The sequence below is a fragment of the Pezoporus wallicus genome, unplaced genomic scaffold, assembly GCF_028554395.1.
Source record: "Pezoporus wallicus isolate ANWC-B61680 ecotype Strahan unplaced genomic scaffold, APGP_CSIRO_Pwel_v1 scaffold_2617, whole genome shotgun sequence".
Taxonomy (NCBI): domain Eukaryota; kingdom Metazoa; phylum Chordata; class Aves; order Psittaciformes; family Psittacidae; genus Pezoporus; species Pezoporus wallicus.
Genome location: NW_026637592.1, coordinates 924877 through 948110, shown reverse-complemented (window position 1 = coordinate 948110; position 23234 = coordinate 924877). Strand labels below are relative to the sequence as shown.

Sequence of the window (23234 nt, the reverse complement as noted above, 5' to 3'; positions counted from 1 at the left end):
ATTTCATGCATACAGCATAAACTCCACCCAAAGATTCACACCAAAGAACCAGCCAGGCTTATGCAGGTGAGATAACTCTACAAATATTCCACAGAGGTCTTCCTTTCTTATCACAGACATCTGAGAAAGCATGCCACTAACTTCACGGTCAGCTGAGACTTCTGACATCAGAAAGGTTTTTGCATGTTTCTGAGGCATTGCTGGATAGGTGGATCTTTCTGCCTTTGCATGGTTCTTGCTTTTCAGCCTCCTCTAACCTTTTAGGAAACATTTCTACATATTAACACATAGGAAAGTGGGCACTCAGCTGACATAAGCAAACAGACATAGACAAAAACTGAATAAAATGGAACAAAGCAACATTTCCATCTGTACATCAGTTCGGAAAATGCTATTTCCAGACAGAATTCCAACTACAACAGAAGTTTCTAGTTAAGTGAGAAGCGGTATTAAATTCCACTTGAGTCTGATTTGTATGGTCATATTTGAATCATAAGCGATTTCTAACATGTCAGGTATTTCTAACTCTGACCAACTGGGAGCCTGTAAACTGAGAGCTTGTAAACTATGTTTAAAGTGATTTTCAAACATGGTAACAGCCTAATATGTTTGCAACGCAATTTGTTAATTGCAGTCATATGTGCTAAGAAATTATGCTGTGGACTACCGAAGTTACACCATCATTTTGGCTAGCCTACTTTTTTAAAAAGTAAAATTGAAAGAAATGCCACTTTGCCATAGAAAGCGAATGCCTGTTAAAATCGTATCACCTTAAAGGAAATCGGAAATACAGCTATGAGGAAAGGCTGTTTTGCAGATGGATAAAACTAATTCTTCAGACCTGTACATTGGACTCCAAAAGCTTTACTTGATTTTCTGTTTGTTTACTTAAAAGCAGTTGCTTTGGAAGGACCCCCCATGCTGTTTGCTCCGCAGAGGGGTCTAACACAAGATGAATGCTGTGGACTACAGGTTTAACTTCAAAGAATAGGCATACACAAAGTTATGTAGTGCCTAATTCCACTTATATCAACTCTCAGTGAAACTGACAGAGAGTAAGCACCTCTGAGGACACGGTCCTTTGACATTAACGCGGATTCCTCATTGGGATCCAGGTCCATGCTGTTTTGGACAACAAAACAACAGAAAAGAAACCCCATTTTGCTCCACAGTCTCCTTATTCTCTCCTATACTGGAGTTTCTCTACGATTGACCATGGTTCCCAGTAGAGGACACAACAGCCAAACAGCTGGTCTAATTAACTGGAGTTTTTCATTGTAATTAGTAACAACAAGAGCATAAAGCAATCAATAGGACACCTTATGCCGCTACTGCTTAAATCTCCTTTGACTACCCCTGGTTCAGCCATACCCTTGAAGCAGATTTGGAGAGTTCTTCCTGCCACTCTCCCATGCAGCATCAATTTTTAGCAAGGATAATATTTGCTATTATACTAGAAACAGATAAGCCACATTCTTAACCTGTGTGATGCAGCTAAAAACCAGGTTTAAAGAACATATCGAGGAGCCGAAGGATTTTTTTCTTATAAAGCAATTTAATTACCTCTAACGTTAATTATATACTTGACCAATGAGTAACATAGTACGATATTCACACAACTGCAAACAAGTTGCACACAGACTTGTGCAACACACACGTCCCACTCAGGCTGCAGGGGAACCATGCTCTGTTGCTTCACTGTACATTCAGCACCTAATTTCTAATTTTGCATGAAAAAAACAATTCATTAAAAAGCCATTTTAAACTCTTTCTAAGTAACTACTGAAGGACTTCTTCTTCATACATTTGAAGAAGAGATATATAACTGTAAACCATCTCCTCCAACTGAGAGACCAAAATGCTAAAATTAGCCCCTGGAATTTCTCCTTTGGGTGCCAGTTTGAGTCTTGCTCCAAAGGACCACTAACAATCCTCCTGACTTTGAAATTGCCCGCAATTAGTCAATAAGGCCTATTTGTTGATGAGCTGCACACAACTCCCTTGCAAAACATCATGTATTTGTAACCTCATTTTACAAACATGGGATTTTGTTCCAGTCTCCTGAAACTGTACAAACACAAAGAACTCAGACGCTCTCTCAACTCCCATTGGAAGCGACAAGTGAGTCCTTCTGAAATTGCAGACATGCTGTCAAGTGCAGGTGTTTGTAAACAAGTTTGGAAACGTTTCTAATTATAAACCCTAAGAATTAAAATTAGAAGTCCAATCCGCTAGCTTTAAAAAAAAGAACTTCCAAAAGGGTTCATCTAAATAAGAGCAACCAGTGACGTTTAATTTAGTTGCAAGAGTGCAATTTCTGTGCAGAGCAGCATTCTGGTCTTCATCAAACTTTCCACTATGAGTTACAGAACACTTCTTTTTAGAAAAGAAGTATGATACCATATGAATGTTCCCAAAACTTCTTTGTGGCCAACACCAAAGTTCAGATTTTATGGGGAATTTACCATGCCAACCTCCTAGGAACACAAACCAAACTCTATTTGAAGGACCCTTCCTCTTCTGGATGAAGTTCTCCCTGCTAACCTTACCTACTGTAAAGCTTGGCTTATCCTGCCCTGGCACAAACTGCTGGGGATAAAACTGGGGAAGGCAGAAGCCCTCCCAGAACTCTGACTAATGCAGATCTTGGGACGCTGTCACAGAATTGGTGGTGCCTCAGTCTTGCCTTCATCACTATGGTGTGGAGGCCAGAAACGTAGCTCTAAGGAGCTACGTTGACTGATACCTCAGACAACGGGTGGAGGGAAGCTAATCCTGTCTTTGTAACCCCAGATTGCATTTATAATGCACTATGAGGGGATAGTACAGGCAAAAGAAATGGACTTTACCTCTGCAGAAGCTTTGGGAGAAAGCAGAACTTTTACCGGACTCAGGGGGAGATGGAGCTCTTTATGGCAGGGGTGGGGGAAAGGGGGTTAACACTGTAATCTCTTGATCTTCACATTATTTCTTAAGGGAAATATAATAGCACATCAGAATGGCTTTGGCTGACTACAAGTGAGCAAACATGAAATAATTTCAGAGAGGCTTGACTACAGCCTCACTTCCAGCAACTCTTGCTGCACTGTCCTGAAAAAGCTAGAGGGGAAACGGATTAAACAGTGAGAACCTGCTTCAGGAACAAGGAGGGACTAGGCCTGTAGCACAGGTAGGGCTGTGAGGGGTAGGCGAACACCAGCTCTTTGGCCCCTGCAGAGCTGGCCTCCTCCTTCTCCACTGGGATGCTATATGATAGAAGAAAAGCCCAAACCCATCCTCCTCAAAAACCAGGACAGAAAGTAAGCTGTGCTTGTCCCATCACCCTGAGGAAGATGTTTAACTTAACAACCACTATCCAACCCCTCCTTTTTCTTCTCTTCCTTTCCTTTTTCATATTTGCTGTGTAAAAAATAAAATAGCAGTTTCCATATTTTTTCTGGATAGCATTTTGGAACTCATTCCCTTCAACAAACATCACAGTACAAGTTCAGTGCCTATCTTGTAGCTAGAAAGTGTGGTGCAGCATCAGGATGAGAATACAAACGTGCTTTTAAACCGAGAGCCTTGCAGGTGGCACTTCCTTTGCTGCAAGCCATGGATATAACCTGGAATTGCTTATTACTTGAGCCAAACCCTTTTTTGTGTGCCTATATTAATGTAAGGGATGGAGGCGTCCAGTTTTTCTCTTTGGTGGAGGGACCACAGTAAGTGGGAGCAGACTAAGGGCACATCTTGCCTGCAGCTGGTGGTCACTCCCCCTCTATTCATTGCCTTGGGTACCTCTTCCCCCTCTTTTCCTTGGCTTGAGTACCCCGTCCTTCCCATTTCTGGCTGGTGCAGTGAGAGCTCCCTCTCCTGTTCCAGCCTAACCAATGTTAAACCTTGTCCTACTGGAAGCATGGCCTGAGTGAAGAGACCAGGTTCAAAGGCAGTCCAGTGAGCCAGCTTTCCTGTTAGAAACTGGCACCAAAATACATTCCCTGAGGGTAGGGGGAATAGTATAATCCTCCATTTAGAACCTATGCAAATGTATTTCTTTATTAAACGTAGATACATGTGCACATGCACAGCTTAGTATGTGTGTTGGAGTATGTATGCGATGTGTGTACATATGTGCACACATACATATATAGCATTGCAAATCTTGAATGCCACTAATCTCATTGCTATTTTAATTCAAAGTAATTATAAAAATCATTAGCTTCCATAAGCACTTCTAACTTCTGAAGCACCTACGCTTCTACATGTATCTGTACTGTGTTCAGCTGGAAAAACATTTTTTCCTAAAAGAATATAAATTGGAGCTGTGTTTGCAACTATTATTTTTTTAATTTTTTTTTATATAAACCCATGTTTTTTTACATACGTCTTTTAATTAACAGTACATATGTATTTAGGAGATTCTGCATCACATCCAGACCAGATAGGTCAATTAACCCATTACAGTTTTTCTAAGATATTAGATGAAAGAAAATACATTTAGGAAATGCTTAATTGGAATTAAACTAAGCATTTGAGTGCTAAAATAATACCAGATAGTCATTTATTTCTAATATTTTCTGCATGCTCAAAATGAAAGCATGAAGAGCAGCGCAAATGCATATATCTCCTATCAAAAATAGCTGAAAAATACTACAGAAGAGTGCCTGCTGGGTTGGTTATAAAAGTAAAGTATAATCCATTAACTGCTAATTAGAAGCATCAGAAGCAGGCTTTGCTGCAATAAGAGCTGGCCCCTAAGTAGATGTTTCTGTAACCATTTAAAGGCACAGGGTTTCTCCAGTTGCTGAGAATGGAGCTTGGATGGTTCCAGCATAAAGGCCATGTGAAAAGAGCCTATGGCACTTGGCCATGCTGCCCAGCTGTTTGCTAAATATGATGACAGGTGCCAGTTTTTCCATTTGATCGTGGAACGTAATACATCTTCAAACAAATTTTCCCCAACTCGCCTGCTGCAGTTACATTGCAGAGATTCAAAGAGAGGAATGTTGGTTGTTTTTCCCTCTGACACACACATATTGCAGAGTCTTTGGCTGATATTTCATTATCTGCCTTTTTCTCAAAGCTGGTTTTAGTTGTATGTGTTAGTTTGCTTTTCGGTGCTACTGTTGGAGGACAATAAAGAGCTCTTGGGTAAAGGATTTAATTATGAAGAAATTAAAAAAGAAAAAAGGGGGAAAAGCTACTATTTATAATTAGACTTAATAAATTTGATCTGCAATAAGGATGGATTCTCTTCCTTTCTCTCAACTACTCCCTAAAGAGTGAGAAGTAGTCCTATAATTTCTCCTGTTCTTAATCTAACTACTTAGCCAAACCAAGGTCCTTCCAACTACTGAAGGCCAAAACGACCTCTTGATCCAGTTGCTTATATAAAGGCCTTTAAGGGGTCAGGGCAAAATAAGGTGAAGCCAAAAGAATTGCCAGCACCACAGTTCCCTGCAAGAAGTTACCAAGACATAGAAAGCAGCAACTATGACATGAGCAACAAAAAGATGATGCCTTGAACTGGATGACAGGTTCCAAACACCAACCATGCCGGATGCAGAGCCAAAGGGAGTTCAGATTCCTCCAGGGCTTGAGTGGCCTTGAGCAGTGGATGATGACAGGATACAAGTCAGGCTGCATAACTTAAGGAATCAGGAAGAAAACAGGCAGATAACTAACTTCCCCTGTTATAAAGAGGGACATAGCTAGTGCAAGGGGAAACAGTTCAGGTTAACATTTTGGGCTTTTCATTTACATTAACAGACCAAATAGTAAACAAAGGAAGAAAGTTTGTGTGGGGCAGGAAATGAGGGGATTTATGTTTTTTTCTCTCTGCCTTATTTTCATTTAGAAATAGAGGAAACTTGTTTCTTTCTTTTAAAATGGTAAAACAGCTCATCAATTTGTAAAAAATAAGATAGCAAAAGAATCATTTTCTAAAGTATCTAAGAAACAATAAAACTAAGACTACAGTAGAAATAACAAAATGAAACTTGGCTTAATCCAATACAGCAAATATTTGTTAACCCTGGCAGCAGCTTTTACAAGGCAGGTAAGTATATCTGTTATCATTCTGTATGTAAGAAAACAACTGTAAAATGCCCCAAAGCCACGGAGGAACTCAGTGTGAAAGACATGATTACTAGTTCAGAAGTTATCTGATTCGGGTCACATGGTGTTCCAAAAACCATACCTAAATATAGTATGCAAGAGATCTGCACAAAGAGCAATCCCATCATGGGAACACCCTAAACTCTCCACAAAATTAATTAGGGTTATTTTGAGGCAACCAAACGAAAGTGAGGAGGAAGAAAACAGCCCTTGTCCTGCCCAGTTCTGCAAGATGGTCACTGGTGCACCCAAGACCCAGTTTACAGCCCAGGCATATGCTATGCTTCCCAGGGAAAACTCTGCATGGCACTAATATGGAAGGCTGGTGGAAGGCACAGTGTGGCTGTATTAAGAAATATGGCTCATTGGGAAAGAGGAGGATCCAGCAGGTAATGTAGGCATAAATCTCCAGGTAGGAAGCCAATACTTGGGCTTCTTCTGTAGCTGGTAACAGCATCCTTCTAACAGAGAAAACACCTTTTTGGAAAGTGAAGGTCCATGTAAATGATGCCCCCCAGCGCAGACCAACACTCTGGGGAAAGCTAATGCTTCCCAAGACAGAATGAGAAGAAAATTCCCTGTTAGAAGTTGTTACTACTGAAATCTTTCAATTAGGATTGCCCCTTCCCAGGGAAGAGGATTCTCGCACAAAATACAGCCTCTAGAGCTAATTCTAACAGCCTTTCCTATGTTTACACATCAGAAGCAATCTCATGGGAAAGCATACAAAAGATCCTCAAAAAGCAGAGGAGCAGGAGAAAGGGAGGAGCTTTCCTTGGGTCTCTTTTGGCCCTTCTCTGTAAAGTAGCAATGCTGAACACCAAACTGCCATTTGGCTTATCACCACCACTGACCTACAAGCTGATTTCAGCAAGCTTTCACAATTCCTCTATAAAATATATATTTATTATATATATATAAAATATATATATAATATAGATTATATACATACACATAAAATATATATATACCTGTTCTAAAAAAATAAAAAAGTCTGCTTGTGGATGCCAAGGGGAAACTCTTAGAATGACCAAAATGACCTGTTTACCTTTGCATCACCTTTGTTCCTATGTACAGGGGGAAACCCCATTCTTCACTCAAACATTAGAACAAGCAGGACAATTTCCATATTACCTTGAAGGCCCAGGCAAAGCTGAAGCAGGGGCTACGGAGAGGAGGGGAGTGCTGTGTCAGCAGGTAGAGAACAGGCTCTGAAGCCCAAACCATGTGGCAGGTGCTCCAGAAGGCAGGTAGCGAACAGTCTGAGCACGTATGGGACACAAACTGCAAATTTCGGCTTGAACGCTTCAGGCTATTAGCAGGTGCTTCAGGCAGTCATCCAAATCAAAGTAAGAAAGTGGAAAGAGCCAAATGCTGGTTAAAGAGGTTTCCAAACGTGAAAATCCCAGTGCGGGCAGATAAAGCGTTCCCCTGGTTGTGGGAGTGGGATAGTGAGGAAAAGAAGACACAAAATATATGCATTTTTCTGTAAAAAAAGCTGTGTTCGGGATTTTACTATCCTGTACTCAAGCCTCTGAGATGCAAATGTTGGCTAGGATGCTGAGATCAGCGGTTTTATGTCCTCAGATGGTTAGAGACAAGGCAGAAAAGAGCTGGCATCTGGGGCAAATAGAGGGCCCATTTGATAACGCTTCACTTGAGCGTGAGAGGGTTTCCCCTGTGGGTATTGTCCCAAAGAAAGCTCCAGGCATGTTTAGACTGCTTCATTACTTGTCACATCCAGAAGGTGAGTCAGTTAATGATTACACTAACTCCCTTTTGACTTCAGTTTCACATGTTTTCAACCCAAAAACTGCTCTCATCAAGTCAAATGCCACTTACAGCAAACAGAAATTAGGAGGGTACCAGCTATTTAAATCAGATGGTCACTTGAACATTATTGGTGAAGTTCTCCTCGCTGAGGGTTGCATTCTTTGCCAGAGGCTAGCAGGCTTGACAGAAGGAGAGAAACAAATTCATTTCATCAGAGTAAGATGAGTCAATATGTGAAGAGATACTTCCATCTGCTCCATGTTTCTGGTGACACGACATTACCGTATAATTTGGTATACATTTCTAACAGAATAGATGAAACAAGATGGTTTGCTAAGTACCATTTATGTCCCACATCAACAGGAAGTTCTCTCGAACCATTTCCAATGTATGGCCCTGATATGAACAGCAAAGACTCGCAACAAAAACGCTGAAGGGAAAAACATGTTGCTGCTTATTTCAGAGAGTTATGGCACACACAGACAACTATGGTGCACTTCTGAAAAGGAATTCTGTTTCTCAAAGTGCTTTCTGAAGAGGCACATTTTGTCAGCTACAGAAATCACCAAAGGAACCTACTGTGTCCAGCAACTCACAGACACACACAACTTACTAGACATAACCCATCAGTAGAGCGGCCTGTGCTGTTCCTGCATTAATTTTGTGTCCCTGTATGCTACCAGAGCCCTGGGACTTTCATGGTCTGTTGGCAGCAAATGGGCTGAGCCAAAAGGGAAGGTTCCACCTGACTAGGCCAGGAGGACCTATATTAAGCTTGTCTCAGCTGGAGGTCATTCTGCATATTTTGAAGGCTGCTTTCTTGGTAGTTGGTCAAGCAATCAGTGTTCAGATATTAAGAACTTAATTCTCCTAACACCCATATTACACAGAATACTTCTGGAGTCCAGAAGTACAAGATTTTCATTTATTTGTTTTTTAATTTTTAAACTGATTGACCAAAGCCATTTCTTTCAGGGCCAAGCAGGTCCTTGGGTTTGTAAAGCAGTTGCTTCAGTGTCTCATTTCCAGTAGGCTTTCACTAGTCCCGCAGCCAAGAATTCATTTTCACAATTCCAAAAGAGTTTTTGATACTTCCTGACCAAATGGCTTTGCAGTAGAAATTGGTTTCTGCCACCATCTGTTATTACATAGTTTGGAAGTGCTAGCATTTTCCTTCAGGAGGGAAGAAGTTGGGGAGGATGGAGGACTCAATGGCCAATCCCAATGGAATTAGATATTCTGTTCTTTAGTGACGCTTTATAGGGAAAGCCTGGCCTATTTCTCAGCAGTTGTGAAATTGTCATCAGCAGGATTCTTTACAAAGCTTGGTGGCATATGGAATATATTGCTCACTTCTTAGTAGTGTAAAAACAACCTTGCTGCATTACTGAGCTAGGCAAAGAAAGCAGGTGCTTGATAAAAAATATCCATCATGAATCAAGCCTTTACAGATTTTGTAAAACCCTAGACAAGAATATTTTGGAGAGAATTATGGGTTTTAACTAACTTCAGAGGTGGGATAGTCCAGTAGAAATGAGCATGTGAAATCACCATGTCACAGGATAACATCCTATTCTGCCATTCACAAAGGTAACACGTTCCACATGGAAAGGAAGTGTCATCCCCCTTCTGTGAGATATTAAAACTACAAGGGTCCAGTCTCCATTTCTGATGCAACAGGAGACTATTTATTTAACATCAGTTTTAGGTTATCTCTTTTTTGTCAAAGCATGGCCTTATTTTTACATCTGCGGACTAGCCAAGAAGTAAACTAAACAATAATAATAATAATAATAATAAACAACTCCCATGGCATCCTGATGAGCATACATGCTGAACTGTAAATACAGGGCTAGAATTTCAGGAGTTCAAGTTCTCAGTACAGAAAATACCCAAAGAGCAACAAGACAGAAATAAGCTTGTTGAATTTACCTGGCTCTCAAGCGTGAAGTTTTCATATACTGTTAGAAAAAATCCACTAAGACAAACTGACAGAAAAGGGATTATGAAGAGATGTAGTTAGCGTCCCCACTGCTATAAATGCCACAGTGAACGTCCATTCAGCTATCCACACGCACACACAAACATATCCACGATGTGTTCTGCTGTATCTAGGAGAATGGCTGCAGCAGGTGAAACCAAAGGGCCACTTACACTTACAGGTTTGTTCAGGACAGTGGCAAACAGGCATATAGTGACAATTCCCCAGACTGCTCTTCCCAACACCCATCTACTTGCAGCTCATGGACTCCCTTTAATAAGATACACACAATTTTTCCAGACTGGCAACCATCACTCGCAGGTACTTGCTCTTTCAGGGCAAGGTTCTCCTACTACATTGCATGTTTCATGTACTAAATGAGCTGTTACACACCAATATGGAAAAATCCAGCCTGCTGCCCTCATCCCAGAGGAAAGGACAAAACAAGTATTTGGGCACCACGTGCTGCTTGAACTGCTCTACAGGTCTTGCGTGCATGGTCCCGTGGAAAAGAGGGGTCTGTTGCAGCCATTACACTGTCCAGTGGGAAAGATCCTTCTGTGATGGTGGCAGCTTAGAAGTCCTGCCCTAGAGGTTATATTTTTGAGTGGCACATATACTAATAAAGCCATAAGTACAGTTGTGCCACCGACAGGGCTCTGAAGCTACCTTTGAAATCTCCTGCCCCTGTTACAAGAGGACAGAGTGACCTTTGAGCAGAACAGACACACTGCAAGACACAGAAGAAGTACCAGCTACATAAGCAATCATGGGACAGTATATACCTGTCATCTCCCCACAGTAACACAGCAAGAGGATCACTGCTTTTCCAGTGAAGTCCAAAAAACTACCTGTCGTTCAGAGTTCAATATGTTTGCTATTTATGTGCCTCCTTCTTGCACCAGCAGCTACTATATGCTTTACCACCAGGAAAAAAAAAAAGGGGTCAAAAGAAAGAGTCAGTGTGCAAGAACAAAAGTCTCTCCTAGCAGTTTCACACTCTATTCATGTAACACACAAACCAGAATTAATGCAGACTAAAGAATACTGTCTAACTAAGCAGGCTTAAACAACACTTAGCTCATTTATGGTGCTTTTATCCAGAAATCTCAACATATTTCACAAAGGTGTGCAGGCTGGGGAAGAGCCAGAATGCAACACACCCCCTGACTCACAGGCATTTGCTCTTTCCATTACACAACATCACTACCTCTAGGTATGAGCACACTTCTCTTATAGTTGACATGGGAAGATGAATATGTGCATCAAAGAAATGTTTGGCTTTTTTTTTAGTTTTCTATACACTGATTGCTTTTAATACCTTGTTTTAAACACTCTGTATTTCAAACTAATAGCTTACAATGCACCTATGCTACTACTATATGGAGGAGTAATACTTCAGGGAAGATGCAATCCTTCTTTCCATTATAGTAGGAAAACGGACAGTAATCAAACTTAAATGCCTCTTCTCAAAAACCTTATTCTTTTCCATTTATAAAGGAAAAAAATAGCTTTAAAGATTAAGACAAATTCAAATTATGATGACAGAGGAAACAAAAAGAAAACCATGAGGAGTTTGATAGAAATAGAAAAAAGCCAATACTTTGCTCCAAAAGAGATAAGCTTGCAGAAATTATTACAGAAGTAGAGTTTCATAACAAAATTCAAATGGCCAACATGGAACAAATACATATTTGGAAAACTCAAAGTGTTACTTTCAGTGTGACCTGTCAAAATCAGTCTGGAGAGCAAAGCGAATCAATAAAACACACTGGTGCTCGCCTGCATTCTCAAATCACAAAACTACCCTTTCAACAAACAAGTTTCAATCCTCACTACCACAATGAGAATCCCCAGTAACACCTCAAGAGATGCACGTAAATACCACCGTTACACCTGTGAAACCACATCTCTGATTTTTAAGTTCGTATTAAACAAGGAATATTTAGCATACATCAATACCTATGGGCTTCTGAAGAAGGAAGGTAGCTAATATAAACTGCGTATGAAAAAGAACATGTCAAAGCTTTCTGATTTTTAAGGCTTGCAATGAAGATAGTATTAGTTAGAACAAAAAGGGACAAACCTACCAAAATTTTATCTTCATTCTCTGCAGCTAGAACTGCTGGCTCATGAGTGAATTTGCATAAACTCGGCTCAAAGGAGACACAAACAGCATCTTTTTAAGCTAAAGATTTTCACCACCTCTTAAACCTAAACCAGGTTTAAGAGTGGCCCTAAACCAGGTCTCATCTGTGTTCACCCAAATTAGCTTCTTTTTGTTTCATTCTATTTTCATGTATGTATAAACATCCTGAGCTTGCCTGTTCTGCACTCCCAGTCTGCCAGCCAGATTCCAGGGACAGGAATGAAAACGACCACCTATAAAAACTGTACTTCTGTGTGAAACAAACTTTACAGCAGCAAGACTAAAAACCTCAGAAGTTCCCCATGGTCTTTGCCTATTAAAGCCCACAGCTTGCTAACAGTTTAGTGTCAAAGAACAGGGCACTGGCTTGCATTTCTGTGCAATGGGAAGTGCTAGGGTAATCCTGCTTCTTTACATTTCAGATCACACTGTTTGTGGAGAAAGTTAACAACACTGGGATGCTCAAAAACACCCTGTACTATTACACGGAGAATGCAAGATGCTTGCTGAGAAATAGTGCTGACACCAGCATACAGTTGATTCAGCATGAGTGATAAAAGCATATTTTTGGTCAGGTCAGGCAGTATTTGACTAAAATAGGATTAAATTCTCATTAGACTTGCTTAAAAAAAATCACTTTACACCCATTCCATCAGGCTGCATCATTCCCCATCTTACAATATATTCCACCATCAAAAAGAAAGGGGTAAGCTTCTGTTCAAATGAGCAGAGGCAGGGAAAGTCCTTGAAAACAGCAATGCAAGGAAGCAGAGGGAAGGATTTGGTCAACTGGCATCCAAACAGAAGCCTCCTGCTATTTCCCACTGAGAAGTAACAGTAGCTGGGCTATAGATATGTTTGTCAAACATATCTATAGCAGGGATAATTAAGTTAGTGCAGCAAACTAGGTGCATGCTTTGAAGTGTTCCTGCAGTTGCTACACTAACCTTTCTTTCACCTAGTAGGTTAAGCTCCCCATCTCCTCACACATATTTGCAGACTCATGACCTATCCTCTGTCCTCATTATCACATCGTTACCGATAGTGGAACATCTCAGAAATGATAGTCAAAGATTTTATTATAAATAAAAGAGACTAATAGAAACCTAAATACAGACTTCTGTCACACCAGAATAATCAGCATAATCCTTATGGCTTCTTTTTGTAAAGTAGTTCATATACTTTATAAACAAACAAATATTCCTACAACATAGGTATTGCAATTTTTTCTTTTCCAAGGCCTTTTATAATAAGCATCCAAAATCTTGATCCTGTAACTGAAAAAACTGAGGAAAAAACCATTCTTGCCCTGCTTTGCAGAAAAGCCCCACTGACATTTAATTTACCATATTGGTATCACTCAAAAGAACAGGGTCAAAATACAAAATCGAAAACTTTAAACCGCTGTCTTTGGCAGTATTGTTTCTTATTCCATAATGTTAATAGCAGTGATATCTTCCCTGCAAAGCTCAAACCTAACACGATGCTGAGGATTCTGCTCAAGTCTGTGCTGGGGTTTCTGTCACCATTGAGAAGAGCACCACAGGAATATACAGAATCTACAATGATAACAAGACTGATTCCCACTGATCTCAACAAGGCCAAGGCTTTATCCTGTATGCTTTTCCATACAGCTGGAGAATGATTTCATATGCAAAGATCCTCACTTACCTACATACTCCTATAGATCAGAGTTCTCTGCTGCCTGTTCTTTAGCCAGCTCAGGAGGGGTCTATCTCTATCACTGATCTCACCTTTTCTACATTAGGTTGCTATGAAAAAAAGATATTATTACCTTTACTTAAATCAGTGTATTTTTAACCAGGATAAGACCCTGCACACACAAAGACAGTTTCAAGACAGCAACTTGTAGCCCAATGGATGGGATAAGCACATGTACTCCTGAATTTCACTCCACACAGAGGTAACCAGCTTTTACTCCTGAGCAAGGGACACAATCATGATAAAGATGTACATGCCCTTGTGCCTCCTCTATTATACAATTTCTACGTATTTTGTCAGAGACCCCTGTGCTTTGGGTATTTATAGGTCTGAGAAATCCTAGTTCAGATATGAGCACTATTAACAGGCCAAGACACTGCTCTAACTGTCCTTGTAGTCTGTCCTGTGGAAACATACAGGCCAACAATTTCCAGCAACATCAGCTACTTGGGAAAAAACAGAAAAAACACCCTCTCGCTGCATTCGCTTATTGTACCTTTGCCTTTACTTTTAAGTTAATCTTTAGTTGTGGTTATTGCCCCCACTATTTCATTCTGCAGGACGCTATCTGGCTGGCTGAAGTCATACCTCCATTTTATATGAGGACAAAAAAAAAAATCTCAGCTGTAGTCCTTTACCTGTACCCATAAAACAACCCATAAAAATGCCTTAAAAGAGGCAAGCAGCAGACTTACCCCCTGTTCCTCAGCTGCTTGCAGAGAGACAAAGCAAAGCAGCAGGATGAGGCTCAGAAGTTTTCCCCAAAATTAAGACCTCTTGCTTTTACGACAGCTCTAATCCCACCTCAGAAGCAGCATGTCACCATCAATGATGTGAAGCCCACAGCCTGACAGGGACTCCAGTGCATGGAGCCACTGTTGGTACCAGGAAGCAAGAGAGACCAAACTTCTTCCTATGTGTAAACTCCAGATTCAATTTTCTGCAAGATTACTCCCCAGTAATTAAAAGGTTCTGTAATTTATCCTTAAAAGTGAGTCATGATGAGATCCATCAGAATCGATCTCTTTTACTTCTGCATGTACCATGTGTGTGCATGTCCTATGTAATATGGCTTTACCAGATGAACACTGGCAATATTTTCCACTAATTGCAAGAGTTACTAAACTGAACCTTAACTAAAATTAAGTTGACTATTAAAAGCTCAGTGAGTAACCCAGCAAACGGAAGCGCTGTATATAGGATTTAGCAAGCACGCAAGTGATCTGGCAACCACCAAGGCACAATATTTGCTGAACTTCCTATACCTCAAATTGGTTCCACACGATAGTCATACAATAGTCATAGTCCATTATGTTTGAATGATTCAACACTCACAATACCAGTTCCCTTTTGCAAGTGGCCAGCAATAGGTTTCTTTACATCACTTTACTGTGCTATACCTAATTTGTGCTTGGTTTTATCTCTCTGTATAACGTCCTCGTGGAAGTGCAGGCGCAGATCTTCTGCAGTAAAAGGCATAATACAGCAAGATGGGAACACTCACAAGCCTGCCCCTCACAACTTTCATGTAACTGTTTGTCCTTAAAATGCCAAAGAGAGATTACGTAATACAAAAGAACAAATAAAATGATGAAAGATGCGCTTAGGAGCCAATGCTTGTTTATATTAAAATGCCAAAATAAATGTGTAATAATTCAAGCATGCTATTCTGAAAACACAAGTTAGTGGACTGAAAGTTACGGGTTAATTTATAACATAAACTCTCCATTAAAATAACAGATCTCCCTATATCAGTTTTTAAAATACATGAATAATATTCTTGGCTATTAAGATGTCATTATCATAGACGGTCCTACAAATTTTAGCTATGTCAGTATAACACTACTAGGTTTTGGAAGGAATACACATAGTACTTGTACATGTTAAGTTTATACATTATATGTAGGTTTTTTACGATTGCAGTGTCTAAATTTTCAGAGAGTGTATTTTATTTTGTACTTGCATAGTTTCTAAGCTATACAAATGTGTTTTACATTCTGGATTGTTCTCAGGAATGTACACACATAATCATAGAAGGTTTAAGGTTGGAAAGGACCTTAAGATCATGTATATATATCAAAAGTAGCAATAAATAATACTAAGGTTGCACATATTTTAGCCATCTTTGACAAAATAGGAAACTAGAAATTCTCTGAGAAAAAGTTTTCTCTTTAAGGGGAAAAGGAAATGGTTTTATCTGTTAATGTGGACAAAAGGTATGGGCAAATGCCTGTACAACTTACTCAAGTGGAATTCTAACAGAACGCCTAAATACTGCCCCCATAGAAATTCCAGTATTTTAAAAAGAGAAGGTCAAAGTGAACAGATGCAGAGTTACGTGAAAGGGTTAAAGTTATTGATGAAAGACTATTTGCTGATAAGGATGCATCTATTTGAAATAAGATAGCATCCTGGACTACTCGAACAAAAGTCTACAGAAAACTGATAAATCAAGGAACTGAGCAGGATTTAAACAAACAACAGACATGGCTGAGAACACACAAAATGTCACGAGTACAGCTGAGAAATAAGTGATGGCACAGGACCACTTATTCAGCTACTAACAAGACATTATTTGCTCTGGCCTCCACAGAGCAAGACAGCTATCAATCCAGCCACAGCTCCAGAAATGTTCGAGGCTGCAGCCCTACAAATGTGATGATTGTTTCTGGGTGTGCACACAGAACACTCCAATAAGTCAAAAGAAACCAAAACATCTGCCCTATATCACAGAGTCAGGTGAAACCTTAAGTGACTACTTGAAGATGAAAATTCTTCCCCCTTAAAGTGCTTCTTTCCAAAACTGCCCTCCGAGAAAACCTCTAGGAGCAATAATTTTGCATACCAGTACCAAATTTTCAGGTGCTCTACATGTGTGATACTCCTGTGTCTTGTGCAGTACCAGCAAATTTACAAGCAGCCACTGCACAGACAGAACAGGCCGTACCCATCTGAAATCCCTCTTCTTCTCTAGGACCTACGTGTTTAAGCAGTGATACCCAGATTTCTTTGTTTTGGTACCTTTTTCGAGGTTCCCAGGCTGCTCCTGAAAGAAACCTCCTGGAAGGTTCTTTCCTTGAAGGGCACAGCTGGAGGAAGTGAGATGCATCACACAGAAACCCACTTTACAAGAGGAGCTCATGCTTTCTAAAGTCTGTTGGGATGTGGGGGGAAAGACGGGAGCAGAGAAGCTTGACCTTGTCAGGATGGAAGTGCTTGAGAATATCCAAAGCAGCTCTTTGGCCACCTGGGAAAGCCGGATATTGAAAACGTAGGCACTCACATAGGTTAGGCAACTACTAATGTTAGATGGCAGTTCAGTGGGGATATTGAGGATCTCAGTTTGGGCTTTCAAAGCCTAAATCCCACTTAAGTCCCACTTAAGGCATCTAATCCTTTTGTGGATGTGGGCCTAATGCTGTGCCAGGAAGGAGAGAGTCTATGCATGCAAAAGCTGATGGTCAGTGACAGTCTGATTCTGTTAAAACTAAAATACACTGAGAATGACCTTATTTCGTACAAAGGAATAATGCAGAATAATCAAAGACGTGTTCTAGTCATGGAAAGTTAATGGAAAGTTAATGCAGCTGATACAGATCACACTCTTGTCTTTAGACCCTCTGACAGTTTTGCTGACCTGGAGAACATTATAAACCATAAATCATGGGTCTTCAATAGCCCATGAGAAGAAGTACATTTGGAAATGATCAAAAGACAAAATGAGTATAAGAGTCCTCAAAAAAAACTTCACTTGCCCACACCAGCATAGAGGTAAAACTAGAAAGGAGAAGAAATACATAAAACACTGCAAAGTTTATACAGAGTTAATAATTTAAAGAACAAGATCCTGTCGTTCAGTGACCAACTAGTTTGCCATGCTCCATGAAATGAAGTAGTTTTGGTTCAATTCCTGGTAGCCAGGAGTCCACCCAACAAAAGCTACCCATTTATTTCTTACTTACCTGCAGTGCTGTTGGGTGTCTCAGCCATGAAATGTGAGAAGACATGGATACCGGTTTACCCTATTCTCTACCTGCGGTACGCCCATCTCAAGACTGTTTTGTTTTTTAAAGAATAAAGTGCATGTTCTTTCACCACTTGAATTTAGTTGATAGGACTGCCAATATGGTATTTTCATGTACAAAAAACATCTAATTGCAAAAGTTGTCTTTGCATAAAAGTAGTAGATTTTAATGTTGATCATGAAAGCAGTAGATTTGAATGTCAATCATAAAATACAACTTTTTGTCATTATTCTATATTACTGTGCTTATAAGGAAGAGATCTTTAATTATTACTATTATTACTATTATTATTATTATCTTAATGGTAGATATTTCTGCTGTCCTCAAGTAGGCACTGCAACATTTGCCTGACTGCCCACACTGAGATTTCTCTACAGGCAAAACGCTGAGGTCTCCATTTTGGGGATTCAAATACATCTTCCCAGAGCTGTGCTTCAAATGGGAATTCTGGTCTAAGTCTCCTGCTACTGCCCATCAACCAGCACCTTATCAACTGCGAGAGAAACAAAGGGCCTCCCAGTCCTTCCTATCTGCAGATGGGCAAAGAGCTCCGGCAGCTCACCCACTAACTCTTGCAAGGTTTGCATTTCAAAATCAGTATTTGATGTTTAACAAAGAAAAGTATGCAAGCAAGCGCATGTGTCACATACCTTGAAAAGCAAAAGATGCTGTGAGCAAAGGAAAACTACCCACTGCCCCATGCCAGCGAAGTCCAAGGGACCACAGTGCACTCCTTCCTTCCTGAACACTGCATTATCCCTCCAGAGTGAAACCTGTTTTCTTCTGCCAGGCATAATGACTCGAATGTCCCCCAACTCGTTTTCAAAGAGTGTAGGAATTACTAATGCTTCCTAATGATCTCAATGCTAAGGAGACCAATGCAGTTTCTCCAATTGACTTGGATACTGGCCTTGAGTCTCACTGTGCTTTCACCTGCATTTTACTTTCAGTTCTGGATTCATCCCAGAATAAATACGCAAAGTCAAGGTGGTATCTGTTCTGTCCAGCCACCTCTTCCCTTTTGGTAAAGTGTTAATATACTTACAGGTCTGATCCACTTGTAACACTGACACAGACAAGCAACAGAAAATATTTTGCAGCTTGGCTTGTATTTTCTTTTAAAAATTCCTGTTTGAGGGCTTTTGTTTTACTTCTCAAAAGAATTTGTTTTCAGTAGAAATCAGCCTATTTTTGCCTGCTGTTAATCTATGTACAAGCTAAATCCTACCTTCCCAACTCACACAAGCAATCGCCCCCTCCGTCTGGCGGTGCAGCTCATCAGAATAGGGAAAGCAGGATTTGTCCTGCATCTATCTATGCATTTTAGTTGCAACTTGTGCTCAACAGACACTGCTCAGAGCTGTAACAGATTGATAAGAAACTATTTGAAATACTTCTGGCTGAAAAATATACAAACCATAATTACTGATAAAACAGCATAGTATGTATGTGACATCTGTGAAATACAGAAATAACCTAGAAATATAGAAAGAACCAAAGTTCCAATCTAGAACTCTTATAATCTATGCTTTCCAAATGATATATATATGTCATGACAAGTAAATACACAAAACGGTTAAGTCAGTATGTTGCAAGGTGACAGTGCTTTCTACAGAACAGAAAGGGTTAATTATTTTGAAAAGGTTTAGGGAGCTATGGGAGTTTAGATTGGCAATGATTTGAATAGTTATATTAAATAGTTAATAGTTATATTAAACAACGCATAAAGTTATTTTTGTTTGCCTTTCTTACTGCTGACCATTCCTACCCCAGGTTCCTCTTTACAAAGCACAGGCACAGCAGGGAAGTAGCACCCAGGAACATATGAAGGGAGAGATATCAGTGGAATGCAAGCAGGCTTGGGAGAGAGGCCCGGTTATGAAAAGAAAGTGCTTAAGCAGGGACATTTGTGCCTCATCTATGTGTGCTAGAGAGGTCTGGTGAGCGCATGCCCAGGGAGGAGGATTTGGTTATGGTTAGAATTTGTGAGTGACAGCCATGTGACAGCTGGGAGTCAGCAAAGATTTTGTAGGGATGGAAATTCCTGAGATAGGACACACGACTGCTCATGCGATCTGCATGTGCCTATCATCATGCTATATTATAATAGCTGACACCATGGTTTACCAGTTCTCCAAAAGAGAGGCTATAAATTAGGAAGAGGATTTGAGGAATGGTGGGTGAGAAATGAAAGTTGTAACATTCAAAAACGGAGGCATAAATATAACTTGTTTTCATGTTATCAAAACAAGAAATAAAAAAACCTCCAACCAAACCCACAACTAGTGAAACTTTGCATTTCCACTATTTATCTTTAGTGACAAGTTATTATTTCCTTAGAATATATATATATTTTTTCCTTGCTAACTTATCTAGAAAGGCCTTGGTCCTACAGACACACTTGATTTTAAGTACGTGAATAATCCCCACTGATTAGAGCTATACTCACATTCTCAGGATCAGGGCCTAAATCACAACATACAATTAGGCAGAGGCATTTCCAAAGAACTGCTTCATTTTCCCTTCTGGGGGTCCCACACTAATGAGAAGAAGCCAGTGGAGATGTGCAGTTTAACTCAAACCTGGAAAACTGAAATACTTTCCCTTTAACACTGAATCCAAGCCAATACAGTATCACATGACCTTTACCGTAATTTCTATTAAAATCATTTCATGTCTGGTTGCTTCTGCTATCCTGGCTCATTTGTATTGTTTACAACAAGTCATTGCTCTCGACAGTTAGTGGTGGCTGAATCCATGGTTACCAGTTTTTACATTCACTGGTTAAATGGAATGCAGCTCTTCAGTGGGGTTTCATGGAGAAAGCTCTTAAGAAACCACAATCCAGCTATCAATCAGGCTAACCTGGGAGAAATTAATCTGATAAACAGAAGTATCGTTGTGTATGAAATATTTATTGAAAGGGAGCTCAAGGCTTTTATTAGTTGCAGTCACAGAAGTGGGCACATTCTGATCAGGCTTAATGCACAGAAGACTTAGGTTATATGGTCTATGACATTCATCCATGTTGTGCCTTCTCTGGCGCTCACTGCAAGTAAAACTATCCAGTTGAAGGCTTAATATATATATATGAATACACACACACACACATACATATATATATGTAAATCTCAAATACTTATTTTATCAGAAATGTGCTCAGAATATAAATGGTGCTTAAATACAGGTTTAACCAGACTGCAGTCCCGGCAAAGTAACTTAAACAGACACAGACAAGATAGTAAAACACAAACCAGACAGCCTTGAGTAGAATCCAATTAAGACAAAACCCACCCCAAACGGTGCGATGTTGTTAATGACTAAATTAAACCTGCAAACAAATATATTTTATTGCTTCCTAAGAACAATATGCACTAATTCCATTTGCCCTGTTATTTATAGTTTGGTGTAGGGTGGGGTTACCAAAATCAGAAAGCAAAGCAAAAACTTATTTGTAAGATGGACACCCCCCCACCCCCCCACCCCCTCGCCAAAATCCTTTAAAATGCCTAAAAACATAAGAAAAGTTCTCTATAGTTTGATGGCTACAATAATCGTCCCACAAGCTATATGACAGCAACAAATAGTTAAATCAAACATATTACTACTAGCTCATCTACTGCAAAGTCACTGTATCAGAAGCCCGAATTGATTTGCTTCCTTAGAACAAACTGAAAATGAATGTAACATAACATCTGAGGAAAAAAAAGGAAAGAAAATCCCTCCTACCCTGCTAATCAGATACTTTATAATGGTTGATTGCAGCTTTGCACCATGCTATTGTTGCCTGTATCATACATACTTACAGGTTCTGGGTTCTTCCAAGAGTTTGGTGCAGTTTCAAGGACAAATGTCTTAAGGAAGTCTTTCTACTGTGCAGCAGTGATCCTAGCTCTGATCTCATTACATAAGCAAAGTGCTACAGCTGACAATATAAAGGAAACTTCCTGCGTGAAGAAGGAATCTTGGAAAGTCTCAGGGTTAAAAAGGCTGCTTAAACGTGCTGCTTGATTTGCTCCCTAGTTGTGTATATACACAGTAGCAGCTGATCTCTGTTTGCAGCCCTGCAGAAAAGAAACCTTTGCTGAAAACCAATGGCATCACATTTCAGTGTGGAGCTACTGCCAGGCTCTGGAGAGCAAAGCAACCTTTGACAACTTCACCCAGTTCCAATCACTGCCGTTTGCTGTGTGTCCTACAGGACTTTTTGAAGCTGTATTATTTACTGTATCGCTTTTATTAACGCTGCTCTGAAATCCCTGCATCCCAGGCAGGCAGAATACAGGCAGAAGTCTCCCTCACTGTAATAGGAGGTTTTGACTGTGTCATGACTGTGAGCTGCAGAATTCACCACAATATATTTTGCTTTGCCTTGATTGTGGCATTTGCAGATGAGAAGCTGTTAGCTGCGCTCAAAAGCATTTTCTGCCTTAGAATTGCTAAATTAAGTGCAACAGGCATCCTGTTTATCCTAAATTCATCCCGAGCCTGCCTTGCATCAGTCACACACTTCTCAGTGGTGTTGGTTTTTTTTTTTTCTGATACAGAGTACAAGTCAAAATATTTGGGGAGTGGGAGGGGGCTGCTTCTTTCATTTACTATCTTATCCAGAGCCTTTAGTATTGTTCCCCCCTTGGACTAAAATCGTGGAGCACAACATCCCAAATCCAGCAAAGTTTGGTATTCTGACCAAAATCCCAGTGTGACTCCAAATACCTATATGTTCCATATATATATACACCAAACATATAATGTTATTTGTTATATATATGTTTTATATATATCCAGAGCCTGCCAGGGATGGGCAGAACCTGCATCCGCTTCTGCGGTTTCTTACTGCTGTCCAAGTAAACTAATAAGACCAGAAAAGCAACATTTCAAAAGAATACATCTGCTAGAGCTATTCCAACTCCTAAACCGGGAAGCAATGCTCCAAACACATCCTCATATTCAATGTTAAGGAAATATCAATAATTAATTCAGATTTAGTTGTTTCACCATTTAGCCCAAGGCGATTCTCCAAAGAGTAACTGGGACCATGCATTCCCCCAGCAAACGGCCAGAGGGTGACTGTAAAGCTTGAATACTGCTTTCCAAATGGGACCTACTTCTCTCTCCTGGATAACCAGCAAACCTCAGAAGAGTCCATTCTCAAAGTGCACAATTACAGAGTATGCTTAGGAGGAGTTACGGGTTTTTTTTCCTGGGCATTTGTAAAACAGATTATTCATGACCCTCTTTTCCCCTCAGGCACTATGACTATTCTAGCTACTAGTATATTGCGTGTTATTTCTTTAATATTATATTTATTTCAAAGGACAGAAACCAAAACTGACAGTACATCAAGACAGCATGCTCTATGATTCAAACAGCAAAATAATTGAGATCCTCTGGATACACAACATCCAAGTGTGCGTTTGCACATTGTACACGCACGCGTGAGCTCACTCACAAGCACGAACAAGTTTAAGGGTTTGTGGCCCAG

At 40.1% G+C, this 23234-nt stretch overlaps 1 protein-coding gene across 20 annotated transcripts in view; it reads right to left on the bottom strand.

Moving 5' to 3' along the window:
- Positions 1–23234, bottom strand: part of ESRRG (estrogen related receptor gamma) — a 402312-nt gene that overhangs the window by 351027 nt on the left and 28051 nt on the right. Inside the window, exon 1 of one of the 20 annotated variants that reach the window (XM_057406437.1) lies at positions 21556–22196. The exons of 17 other annotated variants lie outside the window; for them this stretch is intronic. In XM_057406437.1, coding sequence (XP_057262420.1) covers positions 21556–21653 — 98 coding nt within the window. In that variant the 5' untranslated portion in view covers positions 21654–22196. Of the gene's footprint in view, positions 1–21555; positions 22197–23234 lie in introns of those variants that run through there. 2 more of the 20 variants (XM_057406440.1, XM_057406442.1) reach the window with 2 other exon arrangements.